This window comes from Triturus cristatus, chromosome 2_1 (assembly GCF_964204655.1).
Source record: "Triturus cristatus chromosome 2_1, aTriCri1.1, whole genome shotgun sequence".
Taxonomy (NCBI): Eukaryota; Metazoa; Chordata; class Amphibia; order Caudata; family Salamandridae; genus Triturus; species Triturus cristatus.
The window spans coordinates 1,010,860,204-1,010,884,515 of NC_140581.1; the positions used below are offsets into that span (position 1 = coordinate 1,010,860,204).

The following is a 24,312-nucleotide window of genomic DNA, read 5'->3' on the forward strand; positions in this document are numbered from 1 at the left end:
CAGTAGTACCAACCTGTCTAAGAAACACAGTAAGAGGCAGCCATAACATTTAGGCATTATGAGAGGAAGAGTGCGGCATCAAAAACATAGCGCCCAACTTATAATGTGAACATTCAGAGTCCCACCAAACCTTATATGATAATTTAGCTGAGGATTTCCAGTTAAGGATGATGTGCTGAAATGCAATTGTCAATAAAATATCTAATAATTTATCATTGGGAACTAAGGTAAGAAGGGACTGAGTTAATGTACCCACAAATGAGTAAAGAGTATTAAAAGAGTCTTGTATGTGAAAAATCTTTTTAACTTGTGACCAGAGCATGTGCCAATACGAAAGGGTAGCAGGACACCTAAATAACATATGTATAAGATCTGCTTGAGGAAAATCACAGGACCAACACTTTGTAGAGACCCGTGAGGAAAACCTAGAACATTGTATAAGAGTGTAGTATGACCTGTGGTAAATGAAACGGAGGGATTGAGTATTTCTAGCTGATCTAAAAATGTATAAATACGGGTCCAAATGATTGTTCCAAAATGGAAGTTACCAGCTTACCCCCAAATCTTCTTCCCATAAAAGATTGACCTTGGATTTGGCTCAAGTAGGGTTCGGTAACAAGAAAGATTTGCACATTGCCACTACTTTAGGACCTGTTTTAAAGAACTCAGTAAATCCTGAAGAAAGAGGAACTAAACTAGAAAAAGAGTTATGGGGGAAAAATATCTATGAAGCACAACATTCATCAATTATAGAAAGTGAGAATAGAAGGACTTGGGACAATGAATAATAGGTATCACAAAATTGGGGAAAGAAATCAGAGCATTATTAGAAGAGCTTTGATGAACCCACATAAGACCCTTATCCTTCCAAGTAAGCCAAAAAGAGGTCTATTATTGATCTGAATTAAAGAATTATACCGTAACGTCATTTGAAGAAATACAGAGGGAGTGGAGTGACTTAAAAGAAAGGTAGACTTGCGCAACAAAATAGACTGCTTTAGAACTGGAGAGTAAAGGAAAGAAGTTGTAGACGAAAAAGAAAAAACCTCCTTAAAAGTGAAGGGCCTAAGAAAAACTCTTTCAAGATCTAGCCACAAAGGAGAGAGGGGCTAAATTATCTCTAAAGTTCAAAGGGCAACTTGTGGCAAAATATAGGCTATATCATAATAATAACAGTCCGGAAAATTAAGTAGAAAGGGCTACAGGCGATTTCGTTTCATGCAAAAAAAAAAAGATTTTAGTATATGAATTGGCAACATAGAAAGGAGATACAAAAAATTGGGGAAATCATCATTTTACTTGGATGTAGACGTACCCGCCAGAATTTAAAAAAAGGATACCAGGAAGAGAAAATACTTTCAACCTTCGTACTAAGGGCCAGATGTATCAAGGGTTTTACCGATCACAAACGAGCCGATTCGCAGAAGCCTTTCGGGATGTATCAACCCAAAAGGCATTTGCAAAATAGGTAATCGCAATTTTTGCGATTGCCTATTTTGCGAATGCAGTTAGGGAATCCCAATTTGGGATGCCCTAAATGCAAAGTATTCTCAGAATGCGACTTTGTCTTGAAGAATTGCAAATTACCACCAACTTCAAGTTGATGGCAATTTGCAAATCCTTAAAAAAAAAGCAAAAAATTGCATTTTTGTAAGTGCCATGTGGCGCATACACATGCCTTTAGGGAATGTGTGTGCACCACATATGCACACTTATCTTTTTTGGGGGTGCATCAGGGGGGCTTATGGGCAACCTTGAAATTGCATTCGCTATTTGCGATTACCTATTTGGTAATCGCAAATTGTTAATGCCTTCCCATTCATTCCTATGGACCTCTAGGCCCTTAGGAATTAATGAGAATTCCTGACCCATATACTGAAGTATTTCATTTTGACAGAAGCAGACCACTGAAGGATGAGTAAAAGTGTATTTATTAAGTGGAAGGATTTCCGTTTTATCTTTATTCATTTTATATCCAGATACTTCAGAAAAAGAAGTGATCTCCTTCAAAAGAAAAGACAAAAACAGTTCTGGAAAGGAAATAAACAAGAGGATAGCATCAGCATAAGCTGCATATTTCAAGTGATGGTCATCATACATAAAGCCAGAAATCAAGGGGTTAAGACGAATCAGGAAAAGAAAAGGTTCAAGTGCCAAAACATATAATAAGGGGGAGAGCGGACACCCCTGCCTTACTCCTCTATAAAGAAAAAATATGAAGAAACGTTGCCATTGACCAACACAGATGCTTTAGGGGAATGATAGAAAAGGGAAACAGAAGCAATACATTTAGGTCCAAAACCATGCCATGTTAATGACTGAAGCATAAACTTCCAACTAATTCTATCAAAGCCTTCTCAGCATCTATTGTCATGGGGATCCTTAACGTCTTTGTGAATGAGACATACAATATCTTCTTGAAATGTGCCAGACATAGAGGAGGAATCTACAAAGTGAGTAAATAAGCGAAATAAGTATGGAAGAAAAATTTGTGAAAAATGGAGGTAAAATTCTACTGTGAACCTATCCGGGCCTGGAGTTTTCCCCAATATTAATGCATGTAACACATGAAAGATTTCTTACGGCGTAAAATCCTTTTCTAAGGATTTGAAATCCAAGTCTGGGGAAATGGTATGAGCAATTGACCCAAATAATCTCCACTAGTGAAGTATTGAACCAGTGATTCAGGAGCATACAGAGATTTATAGAATTTATCAAATTCCTCTAAAATATTGTTATGATTAGTAACCATTCCCCCTTGCAAGGCTGTCACAATCTCGTAACTTGCCTCTCCTTTTTAACCTTTAAATAGTTTGCTAACAGTTTACCTGATTTATACTTACCACCATAATGACATGCGTTTTGCCTAAGCAGAATACAGTTTGCTTCATTTGTAGAAATCAAATTAAACTCAAGTTTCGCATGAAGTAGATTATGAAGATCTGACGGCAATTTAGAAGATAAATATTTCTGTTTCAGAGATTTTATTGAGGAAAGTAGGGCAGTATGTTCCTTAGTATGACTTCTTTTAGTCTTAGAAATATAAATTAAAGTCACACGCAGCCGCTGTAAATGCATCCCAAAACAAAGAAGTAGAACTAGAAGTATTGTCATTAAATGCAAAGAATTCAGAAGTAATGGAAACAACAGAACTAGAAAAATGAGCGTCCCGCAAAAAAGAATGATTAAATCTCCATCTATGTGAAGAGGGCCAAGGAGGAATCAAATCCAAGCCAGTAATAACCATAGACTGGTCAGAAAGGATATTTGGAGAAATATATGAATTTGTATTATGGTGCGTCAGAGATTTAGAGAGAAAAATATGGTCTTAACGTGAAAGTGTACCATGGAAGGATAAGTAATATGAGTAATCCCATTGCAGTAGGATTAAAGAGCCTCCAGGGATATACCAAAGCTCCTTTAACTTTAACGATGTCTGAATTAAATTGTTTATGCATCCTTTGAGGCAAAATTGGGTGGAAGAAGATCTATCCAAAAATGGATCCATAATTTGGTTGCCGCAATGTATTGCATTTGCCATTTTACACGTTACACGTGCTAAACTGCATATTGACCTCGATTCCATGTGATGCTCTGGTCTTCCATTTTGTTGTACTGCATTTCCATTTTGTGCTGCTCTGACCTGTAGTTACACTTCAGCAGTAACAAACATGTTTTTCACGTAAACCAGTACGAGCTGGTGCAAGACATACCTCGTGAGGTTATTTTGTGCCTTGAGCCTGTTTTTGTGCATTCTATGCTTATCTCTAGGACATAGGGAGGATGCGCTGTGCAAGGCTCTCCAAGGTCGGAGATAGGGAAAGGAATGTCTTTTGCCTCGGCGCAGCCAAGCAGAATCTGGCCAGGTCTGTATGGGTGGGTCTGACGCAGAGATGCGGCCAGCACCTATGATGGATAGATGGGCGAGAACGCCTGCTAGAGGGTTCTCGAACGTGTTGATTTAACTATAAAAAGCGGTGTCCGTGAGGTGGAGCTCAGGAACTCAGTCTTGGAGTGGACGCACTCGCGGGACGACTTTGGTGCCCGGAGAGATTACTTCCTGTGCCCCAGTCTCTACAGGGTTCCCGACTTGGTGTTTTCGGTGCTTGGCCAGGGATGTTGAAGACTCCGGTGCAGATGCATCTGGTGAGGTGTTTTGTACATTAACTGTTTATATATCTATATTCCAGATATCATATTCGTGTATATATATGGTGTGGTGTATTCATTATTTCACTTGGTGCCTAAGAACTTACTAGCTTCAGTGACTTATTGCCCTTGTCTACGATACTAATAAAGCTCATTTTACCTCCAGAGGAGTGTTGGAGTTTCTGTGTAAGTAAGTGGTGTGCGTAAGTTTAGATTACGCAAGTGGGCAAGGCAATACATTTTGGCGTAGTCGGCAGGATTCGTAAATTACGCGGGGAGGAACATGTTTAAAAAGACGAAAGGTGGTTTTGGTTCCTTGGCACCAAGTGAAATTCCTTTTGCCCCCATGCAGATTCCTGGATGGGAGGCAACGCCATACTCCGCGCTGGCACGTGAGTATTCTAAAAGCACAGGATTAAGTGAGAGCTGGTTTGACTGTCTGGGCGAAGCAACGCCAGAAGATGTTTTGAATTGTTTACGGAAAGTTCCTATAGAAAAAGGTAAAGAATTATATACCGTGAGCCGCCGAGGTTGGGCTCTGTTGCATGCCTACCGTCAAGTTTTTGACAAATGCTTATCTCTGCAGCAGGAACAGTTAAGCTTAGAAAAACAACTCGTTGAAGCTAAGAATATGTCTACGATGCTTTCCTGTCAGAATAAGCTATTACAAGACAAATTAGAAACATATCAGACTATAGCAGAACGGGCTGCAGTCCGTGTCGCTGAATATAGATACAAGAAAAGGAGGGGTAGAGTGAGTAAGCGAAAAGTCCATTTAGCGATTGCCAAAGCAGGCTTAGATTTTGATCCATCCACCTGGGACTCTAACATCTGGGAATCATCAGAGTTCTCCTCAGAAGAAGAGCAGCCTTTACAGAGAGAAAGGGAGGAGGAGGTAAATAATAGTAAGAGAGTGGAAGTGCAGCCCATTCTAAGACGGAAACTTCAGTCCGGTCCACATAACCCGCAGGGAATTATGTTAAATAGTCTGGAGGATTTTACCCAACAGGAGATTAGTGATGTTTTAGAGAGATTTAGACAGAAGCCTGGCGAGGCACTGTTAACTTGGATGGTGCGCCTTTATGATCAAGGCGCTTCTGGAGTAATGTTAGACAGTGGAGATGCTGCCAAATTTTGCACTCTCAGTACTGATCCCACTGTGCAGGGACATTTTCGGAATTACAATAGTGATGACCAAATTACCCTGTTGCAGCTAGCCGCGCAGGGATGTAGTCATAAGTACCCCACAGATTCAGATTGGCCTGGGAATGAAAAACCATGGTTTACCCTACGAGATGCCTCGCAGAGAATTAAGGAGGAGGGAATGAAGCTGGCAATCCTTATAGGTGAGGCGTATGATTTGATGGGTCAGAGAATGACTGTGTCCGTGCGGAACAAAATCATTCGTTTGGCACCCCCTGCATACAAAGCGGTGATAATGACTCTGTTAATCAATCAAACTGGTAATTCCGTAGGAGAAGTAGTTGAGGCAGTTCGTGAGCTGGGAGAGCTTGGGGAATGGAACAAGCCAGACAGGGCTTCGCGCTCAGAGTCCCGCTCTGATAACAACCGAGTAACCCGACGTGATATGTTTTTGGCGCTGTTAAAGGATGGGGTGTCGAGGAGTGAAATTGATGGTATCGAGACCAAAAGCATGTGGGAAATGTACCGTAAGCGAGGACTGGATAAAAAGGAGGGGAGTAGGCTTGTGAATAGAAAAGATAACAAGAAAGTAAGTCGCAGGGAAGCAGAGCCTGAGGAGAAGCACGACAAAGCAGGTCAGGAGAGAGAGAGAGAGAGGGAATCTCATGTGAAAGTGACAAAAGAGAAAGGTTGGGACCGAGATTGCACAGATTCAGATGGGGATCGGGAAGAAGAGGAGTTGTTCCCTAAGGATTACCCGACATTGTTTTCAGATCTGCGCCGGGACCTGCGCCGGGCAGATGCAGAGCTGCGCAGGCGAAAGTTAGATTAGGAAATGGGCCAAGCTCCGGTGCAGGGATGGGCTCGCAAAGATAATAGACCACATGTGAGGGTTGAGATCTATTGGAAAAATAGAAACGTTCAGGAGGTGCGAGCTTTAGTAGACACCAGAGCGGAGGCCACATTGATACATGGCAATCCACGAAAATTTAAAGGACAGTATTTCACTATCACGGGTTTGGGTGGACAGGAGACACCAGCAGTGCAAACGGTAATTCAGATGAAAATAGGCAGACTTCCCAAGAGAGCATACACTGTCTTGATCGTGCCCATTTTAGAGTACATTATTGGTATTGACATTTTGAAAGGTATGACCCTATATTTAGATGACGGATGCTATCAGTTTGGGTCAAAGCAGTACCTCTCCGTGGCTGCTGTGAGGGTGGGGCGCTTGAAGATTCCCCCAGTGAAGGTGCCCCAAGCAACGAAAGTGGTTCACATGAAGCAGTACAGGAACCCAGGGGGACATGATGAGATTACCGCAACCATACGGGACTTGGTGGAGGCGGGGGTGGTGAGACCGGTTACCACGGCGTGGAATAACCCTGTGTGGCCCGTGCGCAAACCGGATGGAAGCTGGCGTATGACTGTGGATTACCGCGAGCTGAATAAGCATACGCCCCCATTGACAGCCGCGGTCCCCGACACCATCACTTTGATTGAGAAAATTCAGAAACACAGTGGGACATGGTATGCGGCAATTGATATTGCCAATGCTTTTTTCACGATTCCAATTGCCCCCGAGTCCCAGGAGCAATTCTCCTTCTCGTGGTCTGGTAGACAATTCACCTTTCAATCTTTGCCTCAAGGGTACTTACATAGCCCTACAATCTGTCACCGGTTGGTGGCAGAGCATTTGGATGAGGTTTCAGTCATTCCTGGAGTACAGCTTTGTCATTATATTGATGACGTGTTGATTCAAGGAGAGTCTCAAGAACAGGTGCAGGCTCAGCTAGACAGAATTGTAGAGCATTTGCAGAGCAAAGGGTGGGTGATTAACCCAGAGAAGGTGCAGGGACCCTCCCAAAGTGTGAAGTTTTTGGGTATTCAGTGGCATCAGGGGCATAGAGAGGTGCTGCCACAAGTAAGGCAAAAGATCAAGGAGTTTGCAGTGCCGCGAAACAGGAAGGAGGCGCAGCGCTTCATTGGATTGTTTGGTTTTTGGAGACAGCATATTCCCCATTTGAGTCAGATCTTGGCCCCTCTGTACAAGGTTACACGGAAGAAGCATGAGTTTGAGTGGGGGGAGGCCCAGCAACAGGCATTTGAGTCAGCGAAGGAGGCTATACAGCGTGCCCTGGATCTATGGCCCATACGAGAGGGAAGCATTGATTTGAATGTAACAGTCCAGGATCAGTATGCGACCTGGAGCCTGTGGCAAAAACAGGGGAGACAGAAGGTGCCCCTAGGGTTTTGGACAAAGAAACTACCTGATGCTGGAGAGCGGTACACTCCTTTCGAAAAGCAGTTGTTGGCATGTTATTGGGCTCTGGTGGATACCGAGAAATTGACCTTGGGACACAATGTGTTTTTGAGACCTGAAATTCCTATCATGCAATGGGTGATGAGTTCACCCAAGACACACAGGATTGGGCATGCACAGGAGGCTAGCGTCATAAAGTGGAAGTGGTACATACAAGACAGGGCACGAGTGGGTCCTAAAGGTACCGCAGTGCTGCATGAGCAAGTGGCGCAAACTCCAGTAGCAGATGCAGAAATGTTGCAAGATGTACCCAAAGTGCAAGAGTCCCCAGTGAAATGGGGCGGGCCATTCTCAGAGTTGTCCGCGGAGGACAAAAAGCATGTGTGGTTTACAGATGGCTCAGCCAGATATGTGGGGACCAAGAGACATTGGAAGGCGGTGTCATACAATCCTGTGACCAAAAAGTTGCTGTCGACTGCTGGAGAGGGAAGAAGTAGTCAGTTTGCAGAATTGTACGCAGTTTACCAGGCTTTAAAGCAAGAGCTCCCTGGTACATGTCACATTTATACTGATTCATGGTCCACGGCCAATGGGTTAGCCACTTGGCTTCCCACATGGCATGCTCATAATTGGATGATTCACAATAGGGAGGTTTGGGGAAAAGAGTTGTGGCAGGAGATTTGGGAATTGTTGTCCCAGAGTACAGTCACAGTTTATCATGTTGATGCTCATTGCCCGACTGACTCACTAGAGCGTTGGTGCAATTCCTTTGCAGACCAAGAAGCGAAGATTCGTGAAGCTGAGGTGGCAACGCAGGATTCTGACTTGGTGGGCATGGCTAAATGGGCTTTATAGTAGTGAGTCAAATCCCCTCTCTCTTATAATGAACCATGTTCAGGCTTTTGGTAAAAACAGAAGGTTCTTTTTATTCATAATTTGAATGAACATAGAAAATCAATTGAACGTGAACAGCCAACACGTGTTTCGCCCCCTGGGCTCAGTTGAGGCCGGGGCTTTCTCAAGGCTGTACGGGGGCAAGGGAAAGAAAGGACAAAAAGAAATTTAATCGTAAAAGAAGGAATTCAGTGAGCTATGAGAGGTTAGAGTGACCACTCCCAGTGAGTAGAAATTGTGTTTCGAAAAAATAAAGTAGGGCGTGATTTCAAACAAAGGAACTCGTGTCTCTAGATAAATCTAGATATATCAAATCGTTACAAAATTATAGTGAACAAGTTATTTTAATTTATTGTGAATTAATTATTTCGGTATTAGGACTTCGTAGCGTTCAGCATGTGTCAAAGATACTTTAGTTCTTAACCGGGGTCACTTATAGACACATTAAGCAACCTATGCTAGGAGAGAAATACTGTGCTAGAAAAGGTTCATTGAAGTTGGTAAAGTAAAGAGTCCAATCACCAAGGGCTATAGTATGAGGCAGGAAATTGCAAGCAGGTTTTACCTGAAGATGTGCTTTCAGAATTCTTTCGGTACTAAACAACTCAAACAGGTCATAAATATCTTCATTATTTCATCGTTCGTTTCATAGGTTACTTGTGAAATACAGGTATACCAGCCTCTGTGTGAAACAATATGTATTGATACAATCACAAGAATTGCAGGCGGCTAGTCATTTTAAAATGAGGTCTGGACAAGAATCAGTTGGTACAGTAAGCATTAAATCATATCGAGGACCCCTATTCTGTTTCCTATGAAGATGTGAAGATTCTGGGGGCCCAATAGTTGATTAACATGATGGAAAGGGGTTGGTAAGTTAATTGAGACAATTCTAGGAAATAAAGTAACCCAATGAAAAAACAGCGTTTCGGCGCGTGATGGGGGGAACAGTTATTTGTTATTTAAGAGATTCAAACGCTAGTCTAGTCATGTTGACAGGACATTACATAGGGGTAATCTACTTACTTTCAGGCATAAGATCAGAGTCCCTACGGGGGTGCCGTTTCTGGTCGTCTTCCGTGCGCCGTATTCGCGTTCTGGTCCGCGGCCATTTTAAAGGGGTTAATGCGGCCAGTCCCGTGTTAATCACGTAGGAAGGGGATCTTTTTTAGCGCCATCTTTGAGTGTTGTTGTATACCCATTAGCGAAAACGATTGATGTCTAAAAGCTACATATTTATTATTTGTTAATAAAGAGTGGAATTAGATCCTTTTCCAGTATATTTGAATTTGCTCTAATTCCTTATTAGTATAATTTTTAGGGAGGTATTTAATTTTGTTTTAAATTATATATATTTTGCTCGCCCGTGTATGCGGGATTACTATGATAATACGCGCCGCTTTGTGGTACACTTATAAACATTTATGATCTCTGTTAGCGGTGGTTTATTTCAGTGCGCTCGTGGTTTTAGTAAGACCATCGACGCCATCTTGGAATGGGCTTTAGCCATTCTACAGTTGAGTTAATCCACTCTATTTGGACTATATTTGTTATAGACAGTATACACAGATACGTTGGGGTTACTTTATTCCTATATTTTGATTAGCTTTTATTATCGGTTTTATTTTGATTGGATTATTTATTTGGGATGAGTACCGCGTTGTTTGGGTGAGAAGGATGACTAAAGAAAGGAATTATTATGCAATATATTATTCATTTATAGCTTTGAATCGCTCTATTTATTATATGGTTTATAATGGGGCCAGTCAGGGGAAACCTGTTAGGAAAATCTAACTTGCTGATCAGGGAACAGTTTGGTGGAGAGGAGACAGGAAAACAACAGTGCATTATATAAGCTGGGTATGCATATATACACACAGGTGTCATCAACAGTGTCTTTGAGAATATTTCGATGTACATTTCAGTCTTTTTAGTGGCTGTTTGATGTTGTCAATTTCTTTTTTACTTTTTACAGCCAATGATGCCACTCATGATCTTTATTGAGGCCAAATTCTACAGTTCCACAACGGATTATGTAGGAGCTTTCCTTCTGTCTCAGACGTTGTTCCAAATTTCCTCCTCTATCGGATTGTCGGATCTTTTCTAGGCCACAGAAGACAAAGTTCCGGTTATGTTCATGGCATTGATTATAATGTTCAACTAAGGGTTGTCTCTCATCTGTTTTATTGATGTTGCGATAATGTTCCTGTATCCGCTTTTTGAGTGGGCGGGTTGTGCTCCCAATGTAGTGTTGGCCACAAGGGCATGTGATGAGATAAATCACATTAGTGCTCTCACAGTTGATGAAGTCATGGATAGTAATTGTATGTCCATTTATTGTTGTTTGTTGTAGTTTTGATTGGCCTAGTTTACATATTGAACAGTTGGAGCATGTATAGAATCCATGTGGTTTCTGTAGAAAGGTTGTTGGTTTTGGTTTGGCTTCAAAGAATGAAGGACATAGTGAGTCTCTCAGATTTTTGCTTCTCTTAAAACTGAGTTGCGGTTGGTCTTTTATTGCAGATTTGATGGTTGGGTTCAGTGTCAATAGGTTCCAATGTTTTTTGAGCACTTTCCGTATGTGGTGATGACCGTTGTGAAAAGGGGTAAGGAAGCGTATGGTGGGTTCCGTCTCCTTCTTTTTCCTGTTTTGTAGGAGATTATTTCTGTCCAGAGTAGAGACTTGTTGTTGAGTGTTTCTAAGAGAACTGGTGTTATATCCTCGTTGGGCGAGTCGTGATGTAATTTCCCTTGAGTGTATTTCAAATCCTTGGTCTGAGCTGCAATTGATTCTGGCCCTGCGGAATTCACCTGCTGGTATATTTTTGATGGTATGCTGTGGATGACTACTGGTCGCATGTAAGATGGAGTTAGCGGCTGTGGTTTTGCGATGAAACTGTGTTATTAAGGCGTTGTCTACAACAGATATTTTTACATCCAGGAACTCATTTCGTTTTTGGATATGGTGTAGGTGATATTGATATCCCATTGGTTTGGTGTCAGGGTTCTGAGGAAGTTTCGTAGAAGTTCTTCAGATCCTTGCCATATTAGCAGCACGTCGTCTATGTATCTTCCCCACATTACTATGTTCTCGGAGTAGTTTGGTTCATGATCCTTCCAAATCCAGTGACGCTCTACTTCCCCCATAAAGATACAGGCGTATGGAGGAGCAAATTTTGCCCCCATCGCCGTACCTTGGGTCTGTAGGTAATAGGTACCATTGAATAGAAAGAAGTTGTTATAAAGACAAAATTCCAGGAATTCCAGAATCATGTTGTTTCTCGCGGTGAAGTGTACTGATCTTCCTAGTAGGCATTTCCTTACTGCCGCTATACCATCAGGGTGTCGAATTGATGTATATAAACTGACGACATCAATACTTGAAAGAAGGTAGTCCGGTTGCCATGTGATGTTATTCAGCTTCTGCAGTATGTCCTTGGTGTCCCGGATGAATGAGGGAAGGTCTCTCATGAACGGCTGAAGTTCCTCATCAATATACGCCCCGATCCTGGAGCATATAGAATCGATACCTGCAATGATGGGTCTTCCTTTCGGAGGTGTGCCTGGCTTGTGGACTTTGGGCAGGAGGTATAAAGTCGGAGTTACTGGCGTATCTATAAAAAGAAGTTGTTTTTCTGCCAGTGTGAGAAGACCTTTTTCATACCATTTGTTCAATAAGCACTGCAGTTTGTTTTGTATGTCTTTAGTCGGGTTATTGGTAAGTTTGCTGTAGCAGACTGGGTCTTGGAGTTGGCGTCCGGCTTCTTGAAGGTAATCCGATGTATTAAGGATGACAATATTGCCCCCTTTGTCTGCTTCCTTGATTGTTAACAATGAGTCATTTTTGAGTTCCAATAGTGCATGTTCTTGTTCTCGTGTTATGTTATGTGTGAGATATTTTCGTTTGGACAGATATTTACGATGTTCAGTTATCAGGTCATTACTCACTGCCGAGAAGAAAGTATCTATTGGATTGCCCGCTGGTAAGATTGGCGTAAATTTTGATTTCCCCCTCAGTGTTGTGTTTTTACAATAAAAGATATCAATATCCAATTCTTCTGCCGTGCTTGTAAGGGATTCCAAGTCATCTGTTGGAGCATCCGTAGACGTTGTCTAAGGAAGCAGACAAAGGGGGCAATATTGTCATCCTTAATACATCGGATTACCTTCAAGAAGCCGGACGCCAACTCCAAGACCCAGTCTGCTACAGCAAACTTACCAATAACCCGACTAAAGACATACAAAACAAACTGCAGTGCTTATTGAACAAATGGTATGAAAAAGGTCTTCTCACACTGGCAGAAAAACAACTTCTTTTTATAGATACGCCAATAACTCCGACTTTATACCTCCTGCCCAAAGTCCACAAGCCAGGCACACCTCCGAAAGGAAGACCCATCATTGCAGGTATCGATTCTATATGCTCCAGGATCGGGGCGTATATTGATGAGGAACTTCAGCCGTTCATGAGAGACCTTCCCTCATTCATCCGGGACACCAAGGACATACTGCAGAAGCTGAATAACATCACATGGCAACCGGACTACCTTCTTTCAAGTATTGATGTCGTCAGTTTATATACGTCAATTCGACACCCTGATGGTATAGCGGCAGTAAGGAAATGCCTACTAGGAAGATCAGTACACTTCACCGCGAGAAACAACATGATTCTGGAATTCCTGGAATTTTGTCTTTATAACAACTTCTTTCTATTCAATGGTACCTATTACCTACAGACCCAAGGTACGGCGATGGGGGCAAAATTTGCTCCTCCATACGCCTGTATCTTTATGGGGGAAGTAGAGCGTCACTGGATTTGGAAGGATCATGAACCAAACTACTCCGAGAACATAGTAATGTGGGGAAGATACATAGACGACGTGCTGCTAATATGGCAAGGATCTGAAGAACTTCTACGAAACTTCCTCAGAACCCTGACACCAAACCAATGGGATATCAATATCACCTACACCATATCCAAAAACGAAATAGAGTTCCTGGATGTAAAAATATCTGTTGTAGACAACGCCTTAATAACACAGTTTCATCGCAAAACCACAGCCGCTAACTCCATCTTACATGCGACCAGTAGTCATCCACAGCATACCATCAAAAATATACCAGCAGGTGAATTCCGCAGGGCCAGAATCAATTGCAGCTCAGACCAAGGATTTGAAATACACTCAAGGGAAATTACATCACGACTCGCCCAACGAGGATATAACACCAGTTCTCTTAGAAACACTCAACAACAAGTCTCTACTCTGGACAGAAATAATCTCCTACAAAACAGGAAAAAGAAGGAGACGGAACCCACCATACGCTTCCTTACCCCTTTTCACAACGGTCATCACCACATACGGAAAGTGCTCAAAAAACATTGGAACCTATTGACACTGAACCCAACCATCAAATCTGCAATAAAAGACCAACCGCAACTCAGTTTTAAGAGAAGCAAAAATCTGAGAGACTCACTATGTCCTTCATTCTTTGAAGCCAAACCAAAACCAACAACCTTTCTACAGAAACCACATGGATTCTATACATGCTCCAACTGTTCAATATGTAAACTAGGCCAATCAAAACTACAACAAACAACAATAAATGGACATACAATTACTATCCATGACTTCATCAACTGTGAGAGCACTAATGTGATTTATCTCATCACATGCCCTTGTGGCCAACACTACATTGGGAGCACAACCCGCCCACTCAAAAAGCGGATACAGGAACATTATCGCAACATCAATAAAACAGATGAGAGACAACCCTTAGTTGAACATTATAATCAATGCCATGAACATAACCGGAACTTTGTCTTCTGTGGCCTAGAAAAGATCCGACAATCCGATAGAGGAGGAAATTTGGAACAACGTCTGAGACAGAAGGAAAGCTCCTACATAATCCGTTGTGGAACTGTAGAATTTGGCCTCAATAAAGATCATGAGTGGCATCATTGGCTGTAAAAAGTAAAAAAGAAATTGACAACATCAAACAGCCACTAAAAAGACTGAAATGTACATCGAAATATTCTCAAAGACACTGTTGATGACACCTGTGTGTATATATGCATACCCAGCTTATATAATGCACTGTTGTTTTCCTGTCTCCTCTCCACCAAACTGTTCCCTGATCAGCAAGTTAGATTTTCCTAACAGGTTTCCCCTGACTGGCCCCATTATAAACCATATAATAAATAGAGCGATTCAAAGCTATAAATGAATAATATATTGCATAATAATTCCTTTCTTTAGTCATCCTTCTCACCCAAACAACGCGGTACTCATCCCAAATAAATAATCCAATCAAAATAAAACCGATAATAAAAGCTAATCAAAATATAGGAATAAAGTAACCCCAACGTATCTGTGTATACTGTCTATAACAAATATAGTCCAAATAGAGTGGATTAACTCAACTGTAGAATGGCTAAAGCCCATTCCAAGATGGCGTCGATGGTCTTACTAAAACCACGAGCGCACTGAAATAAACCACCGCTAACAGAGATCATAAATGTTTATAAGTGTACCACAAAGCGGCGCGTATTATCATAGTAATCCCGCATACACGGGCGAGCAAAATATATATAATTTAAAACAAAATTAAATACCTCCCTAAAAATTATACTAATAAGGAATTAGAGCAAATTCAAATATACTGGAAAAGGATCTAATTCCACTCTTTATTAACAAATAATAAATATGTAGCTTTTAGACATCAATCGTTTTCGCTAATGGGTATACAACAACACTCAAAGATGGCGCTAAAAAAGATCCCCTTCCTACGTGATTAACACGGGACTGGCCGCATTAACCCCTTTAAAATGGCCGCGGACCAGAACGCGAATACGGCGCACGGAAGACGACCAGAAACGGCACCCCCGTAGGGACTCTGATCTTATGCCTGAAAGTAAGTAGATTACCCCTATGTAATGTCCTGTCAACATGACTAGACTAGCGTTTGAATCTCTTAAATAACAAATAACTGTTCCCCCCATCACGCGCCGAAACGCTGTTTTTTCATTGGGTTACTTTATTTCCTAGAATTGTCTCAATTAACTTACCAACCCCTTTCCATCATGTTAATCAACTATTGGGCCCCCAGAATCTTCACATCTTCATAGGAAACAGAATAGGGGTCCTCGATATGATTTAATGCTTACTGTACCAACTGATTCTTGTCCAGACCTCATTTTAAAATGACTAGCCGCCTGCAATTCTTGTGATTGTATCAATACATATTGTTTCACACAGAGGCTGGTATACCTGTATTTCACAAGTAACCTATGAAACGAACGATGAAATAATGAAGATATTTATGACCTGTTTGAGTTGTTTAGTACCGAAAGAATTCTGAAAGCACATCTTCAGGTAAAACCTGCTTGCAATTTCCTGCCTCATACTATAGCCCTTGGTGATTGGACTCTTTACTTTACCAACTTCAATGAACCTTTTCTAGCACAGTATTTCTCTCCTAGCATAGGTTGCTTAATGTGTCTATAAGTGACCCCGGTTAAGAACTAAAGTATCTTTGACACATGCTGAACGCTACGAAGTCCTAATACCGAAATAATTAATTCACAATAAATTAAAATAACTTGTTCACTATAATTTTGTAACGATTTGATATATCTAGATTTATCTAGAGACACGAGTTCCTTTGTTTGAAATCACGCCCTACTTTATTTCTTCGAAACACAATTTCTACTCACTGGGAGTGGTCACTCTAACCTCTCATAGCTCACTGAATTCCTTCTTTTACGATTAAATTTCTTTTTGTCCTTTCTTTCCCTTGCCCCCGTACAGCCTTGAGAAAGCCCCGGCCTCAACTGAGCCCAGGGGGCGAAACACGTGTTGGCTGTTCACGTTCAATTGATTTTCTATGTTCATTCAAATTATGAATAAAAAGAACCTTCTGTTTTTACCAAAAGCCTGAACATGGTTCATTATAAGAGAGAGGGGATTTGACTCACTACTATAAAGACTATTGAATTTTTAAGGCCATAGAGGTCCAGTGCCTTGAGTCTATTCCCTCGAGAATCTATTTTTTTGAATTAAGCAATACTCTCCGGGACTTGGGATCCTAGGACCTCAGAACCTTACTCCATGGCTAAATGGGCGCATCAGAAAAGCGGACATTTGGGCGAGCGAGCCACTAGCAGGTGGGCAGAAAGTAGAGGGATGCATATTCCCCTAGATTTGATTAAAACTGCGATCATTCACTGTCCCGTTTGTCAGCATACCCAACACAGACCGGTTCCACAGGTAGTGAGAGGCCAGCTAGGCAGAGGGAAGTTGCCAGGGCAAATATGGCAAATTGATTTCATCGGACCAATGCCAATGAGTCGAGGATGTCAGTATGCCTGCACGGTGGTGGATACCTATTCTGGCTATCTCATCGCCTTTCCATGCAAGAGAGCAACCCAGTCTAACACTCTGAAAACTTTGAATTTGTTGATTTTGTATTACGGAATTCCTTTGCAGGTCCAGAGTGACAATGGGTCACACTTTAAAGGAAAGATGGTGCAAGATTTTTGTGTGCAGCATAACATTGAGTGGATCTATCACATACCCTACTACCCACAGGCAGCGGGTTTGATTGAGAGAATGAATGGTTTGTTGAAAGACCAGTTGAAAAAGTTGTCTGATGGGTCATTGAAGGGGTGGAGGGATCACTTGTCTGATGCATTGCAAATTTTGAACAACCGACCCCTTGCTAATGCAGAAACTCCTTTGATGCGCATGTTGACCCCAGCTTTGCAGATCAAGCCCCATGTGGCCACAAATACGATTCTGTACTGGGAGACAGCTCCCGGAGCCCTAGCTCCATATCGTGCCACACCAGAAGCTGCTGGTCTTGATTTACATGCCCTGAAATTCTATCGACTGCAACCACGAGACATTACCTTGATTGAGACAGGAATTGGAGTTCAAATTCCCCCAGAGCATTTCGGACTGATCGCTCCTCAATCTGGGCTTGCCCTTAAAGGCATCCAGGTTTTGGGAGGGGTGGTCGATGCCGATTACCAGGGGGAGATCAAAGTTATTCTGTTGAACAGTGGAGACAATGATCTGATTGTGCAACCCGGTGACCGAGTTGCCCAAATGGTCATCATGCCGGTTTATGGAGGAAATGTCATGAAGGGGACGGCCCCAGCCCTTCTAACTGTGCGAGGAAAGGGCGGGTTCGGATCTACTGACAAGAACCCAGGGGCGAAAGTATGGGTTGAGTCCCCAAACAAACCTCCTGAACCTGCAGAATTAATCGCTAAAGGAAAGGATAATATCCTTGTCATCATGAGACCCGGACAGGAAAAGTGGGAAAATGTACCTGCTGAAAAATGTTATTTACGAGAGTGATTATACCAGTTTGTTTTCTGTTTCTAGATCACAGTATGGCTTGCCGCTGCGATGCTTGCGCTGTGTGGTCTGTGTTTGGGCGTGTCCGGAGGGGTCCGGGAGGGCCCAGGGATGCCGAAGGGGATCAACCGCCCGAGTCGGATGACAGCATTGCTGCAGCAACCAGATAACATCTGGACCTACTTGGCCGAGAATGTGCTGAATACTTCCCACTTCTGTATGAGAAATCTTCAGAGTACAGCTGATATGATATCCACTTGTCTTGTTGCCGTACCTACCCCTGCACGTGTGCTTCTGCACATCTTCAACCAAACTAACTTTGATGGGGTAGTGGAGGAAACTGATGTTCAAACGCATCTGAGTCTTTATGAGTACTGTCGTTTTTGCCCGGAGGTTACAGATAATCTCTGGAGGAACATGACCAGTATTGTTACCTACAACATCACTACTGGAGACGTTTGCTATCAACTAACTTGTGACCCTGCCAAAATTGGCAAGTGTGCCCAATTAAAACTAGAGAAAAGCACACAATTGACCAATGATCAACAAACATTATGTCAGTCACGACATGATAGCTTTTGCAGTAATGTTACCAATCATATGGTCTGTAATCATACAGTATTAGCCGCTAGCCATGTTAACCATGTGAAATTATCTAAGGGATGGCTTTTTTCATGTGGCAATATTTCATACACATACATACCAGCTAATATAACTGGAGGACCTTGTGCCTTATCACGATTAAGTCTTATGCTTTTTCCTATGCAGTCTATCACACATATTCGCTCCCCGAGAGCTGCTGCTCAATTACTTGAGGATTGTGATTCTAACATTGACTTGCTTTCCAGGGCAGAGTATACTAGTTTGGCTATTTCCATTGTAGGAGTGCCAGGACTGTCCGTTTATAATGCAAGAACTATTGCTAAACTTGCCTGTTTAATTGCGAAGAATCTCAATCATACTTCTGCCGCTTTAGCTGATTTGCTATTAGATGTTCAAGGAATGAGAAAAGCTGTTTTGCAGAATAGGGCAGCTGTGGATTATTTGTTGTTGAAACACAACCACGGTTGTGAGGACTTTGATGGGCTCTGTTGTTTCAATTTATCTGATCATTCTACATCTATCCATGCACATATTAATGCTTTAAAAGATTTAGTGAAAGGGGTTACCCAAAATGTTGATCAAGGATGGTGGGATTGGTTGTTTGGGTGGCTACCTAATTTTGGACAGCTTCGTTATATCCTGGGTGTTATCGTAGTGATTATTGGTGTTTCTATTTCATTATGCTGTTGTATTCAATGTATTCCTAATCTTCTCTCCCTTCTTCGTCCCAGATCCATAGTATTTAGACCAATGGGATATGATTGGTGAATCGAGGGTCAAGGGGTGGAATGTATTGCATTTGCCATTTTACACGTTACACGTGCTAAACTGCATATTGACCTTGATTCCATGTGATGCTCTGGTCTTCCATTTTGTTGTACTGCATTTCCATTTTGTGCTGCTCTGACCTGTAGTTACACTTCAGCAGTAACAAACATGTTTTTCACGTAAACCAGTACGAGCTGGTGCAAGACATACCTTGTGAGGTTATTTTGTGCCTTGAGCCTGTTTTTGTGCATTCTATGCTTATCTCTAGGACATAGGGAGGATGCGCTGTGCAAGGCTCTCCAAGGTCGGAGATAGGGAAAGGAATGTCTTTTGCCTCGGCGCACCCAAGCAGAATCTGGCCAGGTCTGTATGGGTGGGTCTGACGCAGAGATGCGGCCAGCACCTATGATGGATGGATGGGCGAGAACGCCTGCTAGAGGGTTCTCGAACGTGTTGATTTAACTATAAAAAGCGGTGTCCGTGAGGTGGAGCTCAGGAACTCAGTCTTGGAGTGGACGTACTCGCGGGACGACTTTGGTCCCCGGAGAGATTACTTCCTGTGCCCCAGTCTCTACAGGGTTCCCGACTTGTAGTTTTCGGTGCTTGGCCAGGGATGTTGAAGACTCCGGTGCAGATGCATCTGGTGAGGTGTTTTGTACATTAACTGTTTATATATCTATATTCCAGATATCATATTCGTGTATATATATGGTGTGGTGTATTCATTATTTCACTTGGTGCCTAAGAACTTACTAGCTTCAGTGACTTATTGCCCTTGTCTACAATACTAATAAAGCTCATTTTACCTCCAGAGGAGTGTTGGAGTTTCTGTGTAAGTAAGTGGTGTGCGTAAGTTTAGATTACGCAAGTGGGCAAGCTAATACACGCCCCCCCATAATAAAATATGAGTCTATGTATTGTGTACATTTCCTAGCGATAGAGGGCAAAAGGTGTGGTCAGGAATCGTAGGGGTATACACATTTAACACTGAAAGGGGGACATTATCAATAAGACAAGCAACTACAATCCACCTACCATTATCATCTGTTTCTTGTGAAATAAAAGTAAAATTGAGTGATTTCCTACACAATATTACAACACCATTCTTGTTATTCAATGATGGGGAAACAAACACATTTACCACCTAACTACATTTCAAATTTAAAGCTTCCAAATCATTAAGATGGGTTTCTTTCAGGAGAAGTAGGTCAGGATTGGATTGACCCAAACGGGACAATATACTCTGTCTTTTAACGGGATTTTTTGATCCCTTACTATTCCATGATAATATGCAGAATTATAAATAGTAAATAACAGATAAATTGCTTGGGAATTTCAAAATGAAATAGAAAAACCTGAAAAAGCCAAGTGTCAACAAGAATTAATACAGGAGCAGGAAAATGACTAGTATAACAAATAGTTAAGAAGGGAAACTGTCAAAGGCAAAAAAGGAAGGTGAAAGGAAGGAATGGATAATAATAAGAAGAGACAGTACAGTTACCAAAATGAAGAAAAAATATACCTGAAAGGGAAATGAAAATAAAAGTAATGGAGTGGTGAGGACACATGAGACGATGATATGCCCAGAAGGGGAGGAGTCCAGCTAAATCAGGACCATATACACTCAAGAGGACGGACTGCACAAACGTAATGCATAAGACAAATCTGCAAGAAGATAAAAGGAACATTTTAAAAACAAATAATATAACATATTGAATGATTCTAAAAAAATGCATATTTATACACTAAAGACTACAAAAACACCAAATTAGACCATCTGAAAGACCCAACAAGGGGAAATAAAATAAGGGGGAAAAAACAAATCAATCAGCTGAAGGAGCAGCAATATCCATAGAAACCAAAGTAGGGGTTTGTATGAACTTCTTCAGTTCTGCTGGGTCCTAAAATGTTGTAGCATTATTCTGCAAGGTCACTATAAAGATGCATGGATGAAAAAGACCGTATCTGGTGCCAAGAAAATGTAAAAAAGCTTGGAGGTTAAGAAATTCTTTCCTTCTGGCTGCAGTGATGTTGGAAACATTTTGAGATAGAAAATTATTTGACCAAGCCGAGTGATTAGACGTTTAGCTTCTAGCCACAGAAAAAACTGCCAAAAAGTCAGTGAACTTCAAAAAAAGGATGATTCCTCTGGGTTTGGTGGAAGATGCAGCTACTGTAGGACGAGGCACAAGCCTATGAGCACTCTGAATATTGAGCAAGGTTGAGGAAGACATATCTAACAGTTTTGGCAGCAAGGAGATAAAAAAGGTGACAGGATCCTCTCCGTCAAAAGCTTCAGGAGGAAGGCCATATATGCGAAAATTATTCTGCTTATTCCTGTTCTCCAAATCTCCTGTGTGCTGTTGGAGCTGGAGCACCTTCTTTTCCAAAGAATGAATTTTGCTAACTTCGTCATGCAAATCCACAAACTGCTGCTCTACGATAGAAACACGACTCTCCATCTTTGTCCATTTGTCATCCAGATGTTGTGTCCTATTATTCGACTCCTCAACAAAAGGACACAGTGCATGGATTTCCTCCAATAATAGTTCCATACAAATAGGAGATACTGACTTCTCAGGCAAAGGAGGATCATGCTTTAACCTTTAAACCATTTAATAAATTCGAGCACAAAAAACGACATCTCATAAAGTCTGTTCAACCTTTTAGGAAGAGTATTTTTTTGTTCCATATAGAGCGCAGTGACTATTTGTTCCATGTCAGTAGAAAAACTGATTAAAAATAAAAATGGGAGCCACTTTAAAGGAAGCAGCCACAATGCCGGAAAAAGAAAAGAAACCAGTGCCCCAAGTCAGCAAAAAGTGGCACCACAGCATCATCTTACTTGCATCTTCCTTTACAGATGCAGCATGACCTTTGAGGTGGCAGGAAAACAGGCAGAAAAGCTGAGAACGGTCCGATGCACGGGGAACCTCTCCACTAGGTGGCCATCTTAGGTGGTGCTAAAGCCAGGTCCCCTAAATTAATGAAATGTTGATGCAGTATTTGGCAGGTGTGTCTATAGGCAGCCACAGCATGAGACAGAGGAGGATGTGATGGTTGTCAGGACCACCCCAAAATAACAGCTGAACAAAGGACATGAATAGAACTATATTTAACGCAAGAGTGAATTAATGAGATTATGACAAATTTAGCCAAGAAGATAACCCCAGGCTCTGTTGGCATGAAGACAGAGTTTAATCGAGTACACAGAGCACTTCTCACTGATAATGTATTAGAAATATATAATGATGCTCAACAGAATTGAAGGCTCCCAGACACCATGAGATAGGCAATAGTGCAAATAATTCCTAAACCTGATAGAGATCCACTCCATTGACAGTCATACACACATTTATCAATGATAATTACTGATGTAAAAGAATTTTCAAAAGCATAGGTCAATAGGTTGATATGGGTGACATGTTGCTTAGTAGATGAATACCAATTTTGATTCAGTCCAGGGTGCAGGCCAACTATTAACTTGAGATGGGTTAACCATGCTGTCCATGAGTTGAAGGGGTTGGACATAGATACAGCACTAACAGCGCACGACAATGAAAAAGCGTTTGACGCACTAAATTGTAGATACCTACTCACAGTACTTCAGAGGATGGAGTTTGGTCCCAAATTCAATAGCTGGATTTAGCTGTTATAGAAGGAGCCTGAAGCTAGGGTAAAATTTGGCAGAATAATCTTGGAACAGTGGACAACAGAGAGAAGGACTCGTCAAGAGTGTCGCCATAAGTATTTGCCTTGGCGATGGAGCTTTTAGCAATAAGGCTCCAAGAAGTGCTGCATGACTGGGGCATTCCAACTAGAGCAGTGATTCATACAATATCATTGTATGCATTTGATGCTTTGGTGTACCTTCACTGACTAAAGCGCGCTGTGCTGATGTTGAGTCCTGAAATGAATAGTTTTAGGGTAATAGCAGGACTGAAGCTAATAAAGAAAAGGCAGTGGTATTTCCTCTGGGCCCCGAGATAGATATGAGATGGGAAACTGTAATATTCTGTTATCTAGTTATACAGATAGCAAATACTGCAGAACAGCAATATAGGTACAATATTGACAGGAACATTTGGGGTCCTCAAGCCTCAATGCAATTTTGGAATAAACTCTCACTGTCTATGGTGGGTAGAACAGCAGATGCAAAGGTGGTGTTTCTGCCCCTCTGTTTATACACATTTCAGAATATGCGCTGTACTATTCCACATTCAAAGTTCAAAGAGCTAGATGATTTATTGGTCTGACTTGTATGGGGGGAAGAGGACCTAAGTGCGATTAGAGACATTAAAAAGAAATATTCAAGAGGGTGAGTAATGCCTGACATTTATAATTACACTTTATAGCAGCGCAATTACAACAGGCAGCAAGGTCTTGCAAGTATGCAGATAACTTGGAAAAGAAATTGTTTCAGGGTACACTGGGAGGCAAATCTTTACCGTCCCTCCTTATGAAGCCCTAAGAGAACTCACTGCATATGTGGTCTTGCAGATGGATAGGACGTGGGAGTGAGCAGTCAAAAGAGTACCAAGGTTTCCCCCATACTAGAAGTCTGAATGTATGGTGTTTTCAGCTGTTTCAAGTTCCAAAGTATAATCAAAGATATGCCAGTGACAGGATGTAGGATGCTACACTGGGGAATTTAGTGCCAGGAAGAGAGGGGCAGCTGGGGCTCAACTTTTTATTTTCTGTCAATTACTTATTACACTAATAGTGAATAAATAAAAATATATTATTTACTAATAGTGTAATAAAAAATGGAGTACAATAGGCTGGAATTTCCTTTTAATGGCAGCTAAGGTAAATAAAAAATGCTTTTAAATGTATGTTGTGTGTATGCTTGTGGGTAAAAGTGTGTTTATGTCTGAGAGAGTGTATATGTGTAAATTTGTGTGTATGTGTACGAATGTGTGTGTGAGTGAGTGAAAGTGGAGGTCAAAGAGCATGTGATGTCACTTCCGCTACCCCTGGTATTTCAGTGAATTGAAGTCCATGTATAGAAATGTGTAAAATGCAGGCCTATAATTAAGTTGAATGCTGCCTAGGAATGCCAAGTACAGTTGTAATACTCAATATGTATTATGACGGACTTTGCAAGCACTTGGAGGAAATTAATATACA

The 24,312-nt window shown here is 41.6% G+C and overlaps 1 protein-coding gene across 1 annotated transcript; it reads left to right on the forward strand.

Moving 5' to 3' along the window:
* Positions 1–4,022: 4,022 nt before the first annotated feature.
* LOC146866230 (uncharacterized) lies at positions 4,023–19,333 on the forward strand. The gene is made up of 2 exons (XM_085634843.1): positions 4,023–4,146; positions 17,839–19,333. The coding sequence occupies exons 1-2, from the start codon at positions 4,117–4,119 to the stop codon at positions 19,180–19,182; spliced, it is 1,374 nt and encodes a 457-aa protein (XP_085490969.1). The 5' UTR covers positions 4,023–4,116; the 3' UTR covers positions 19,183–19,333.
* The last annotated feature ends 4,979 nt before the right edge of the window (positions 19,334–24,312 follow it).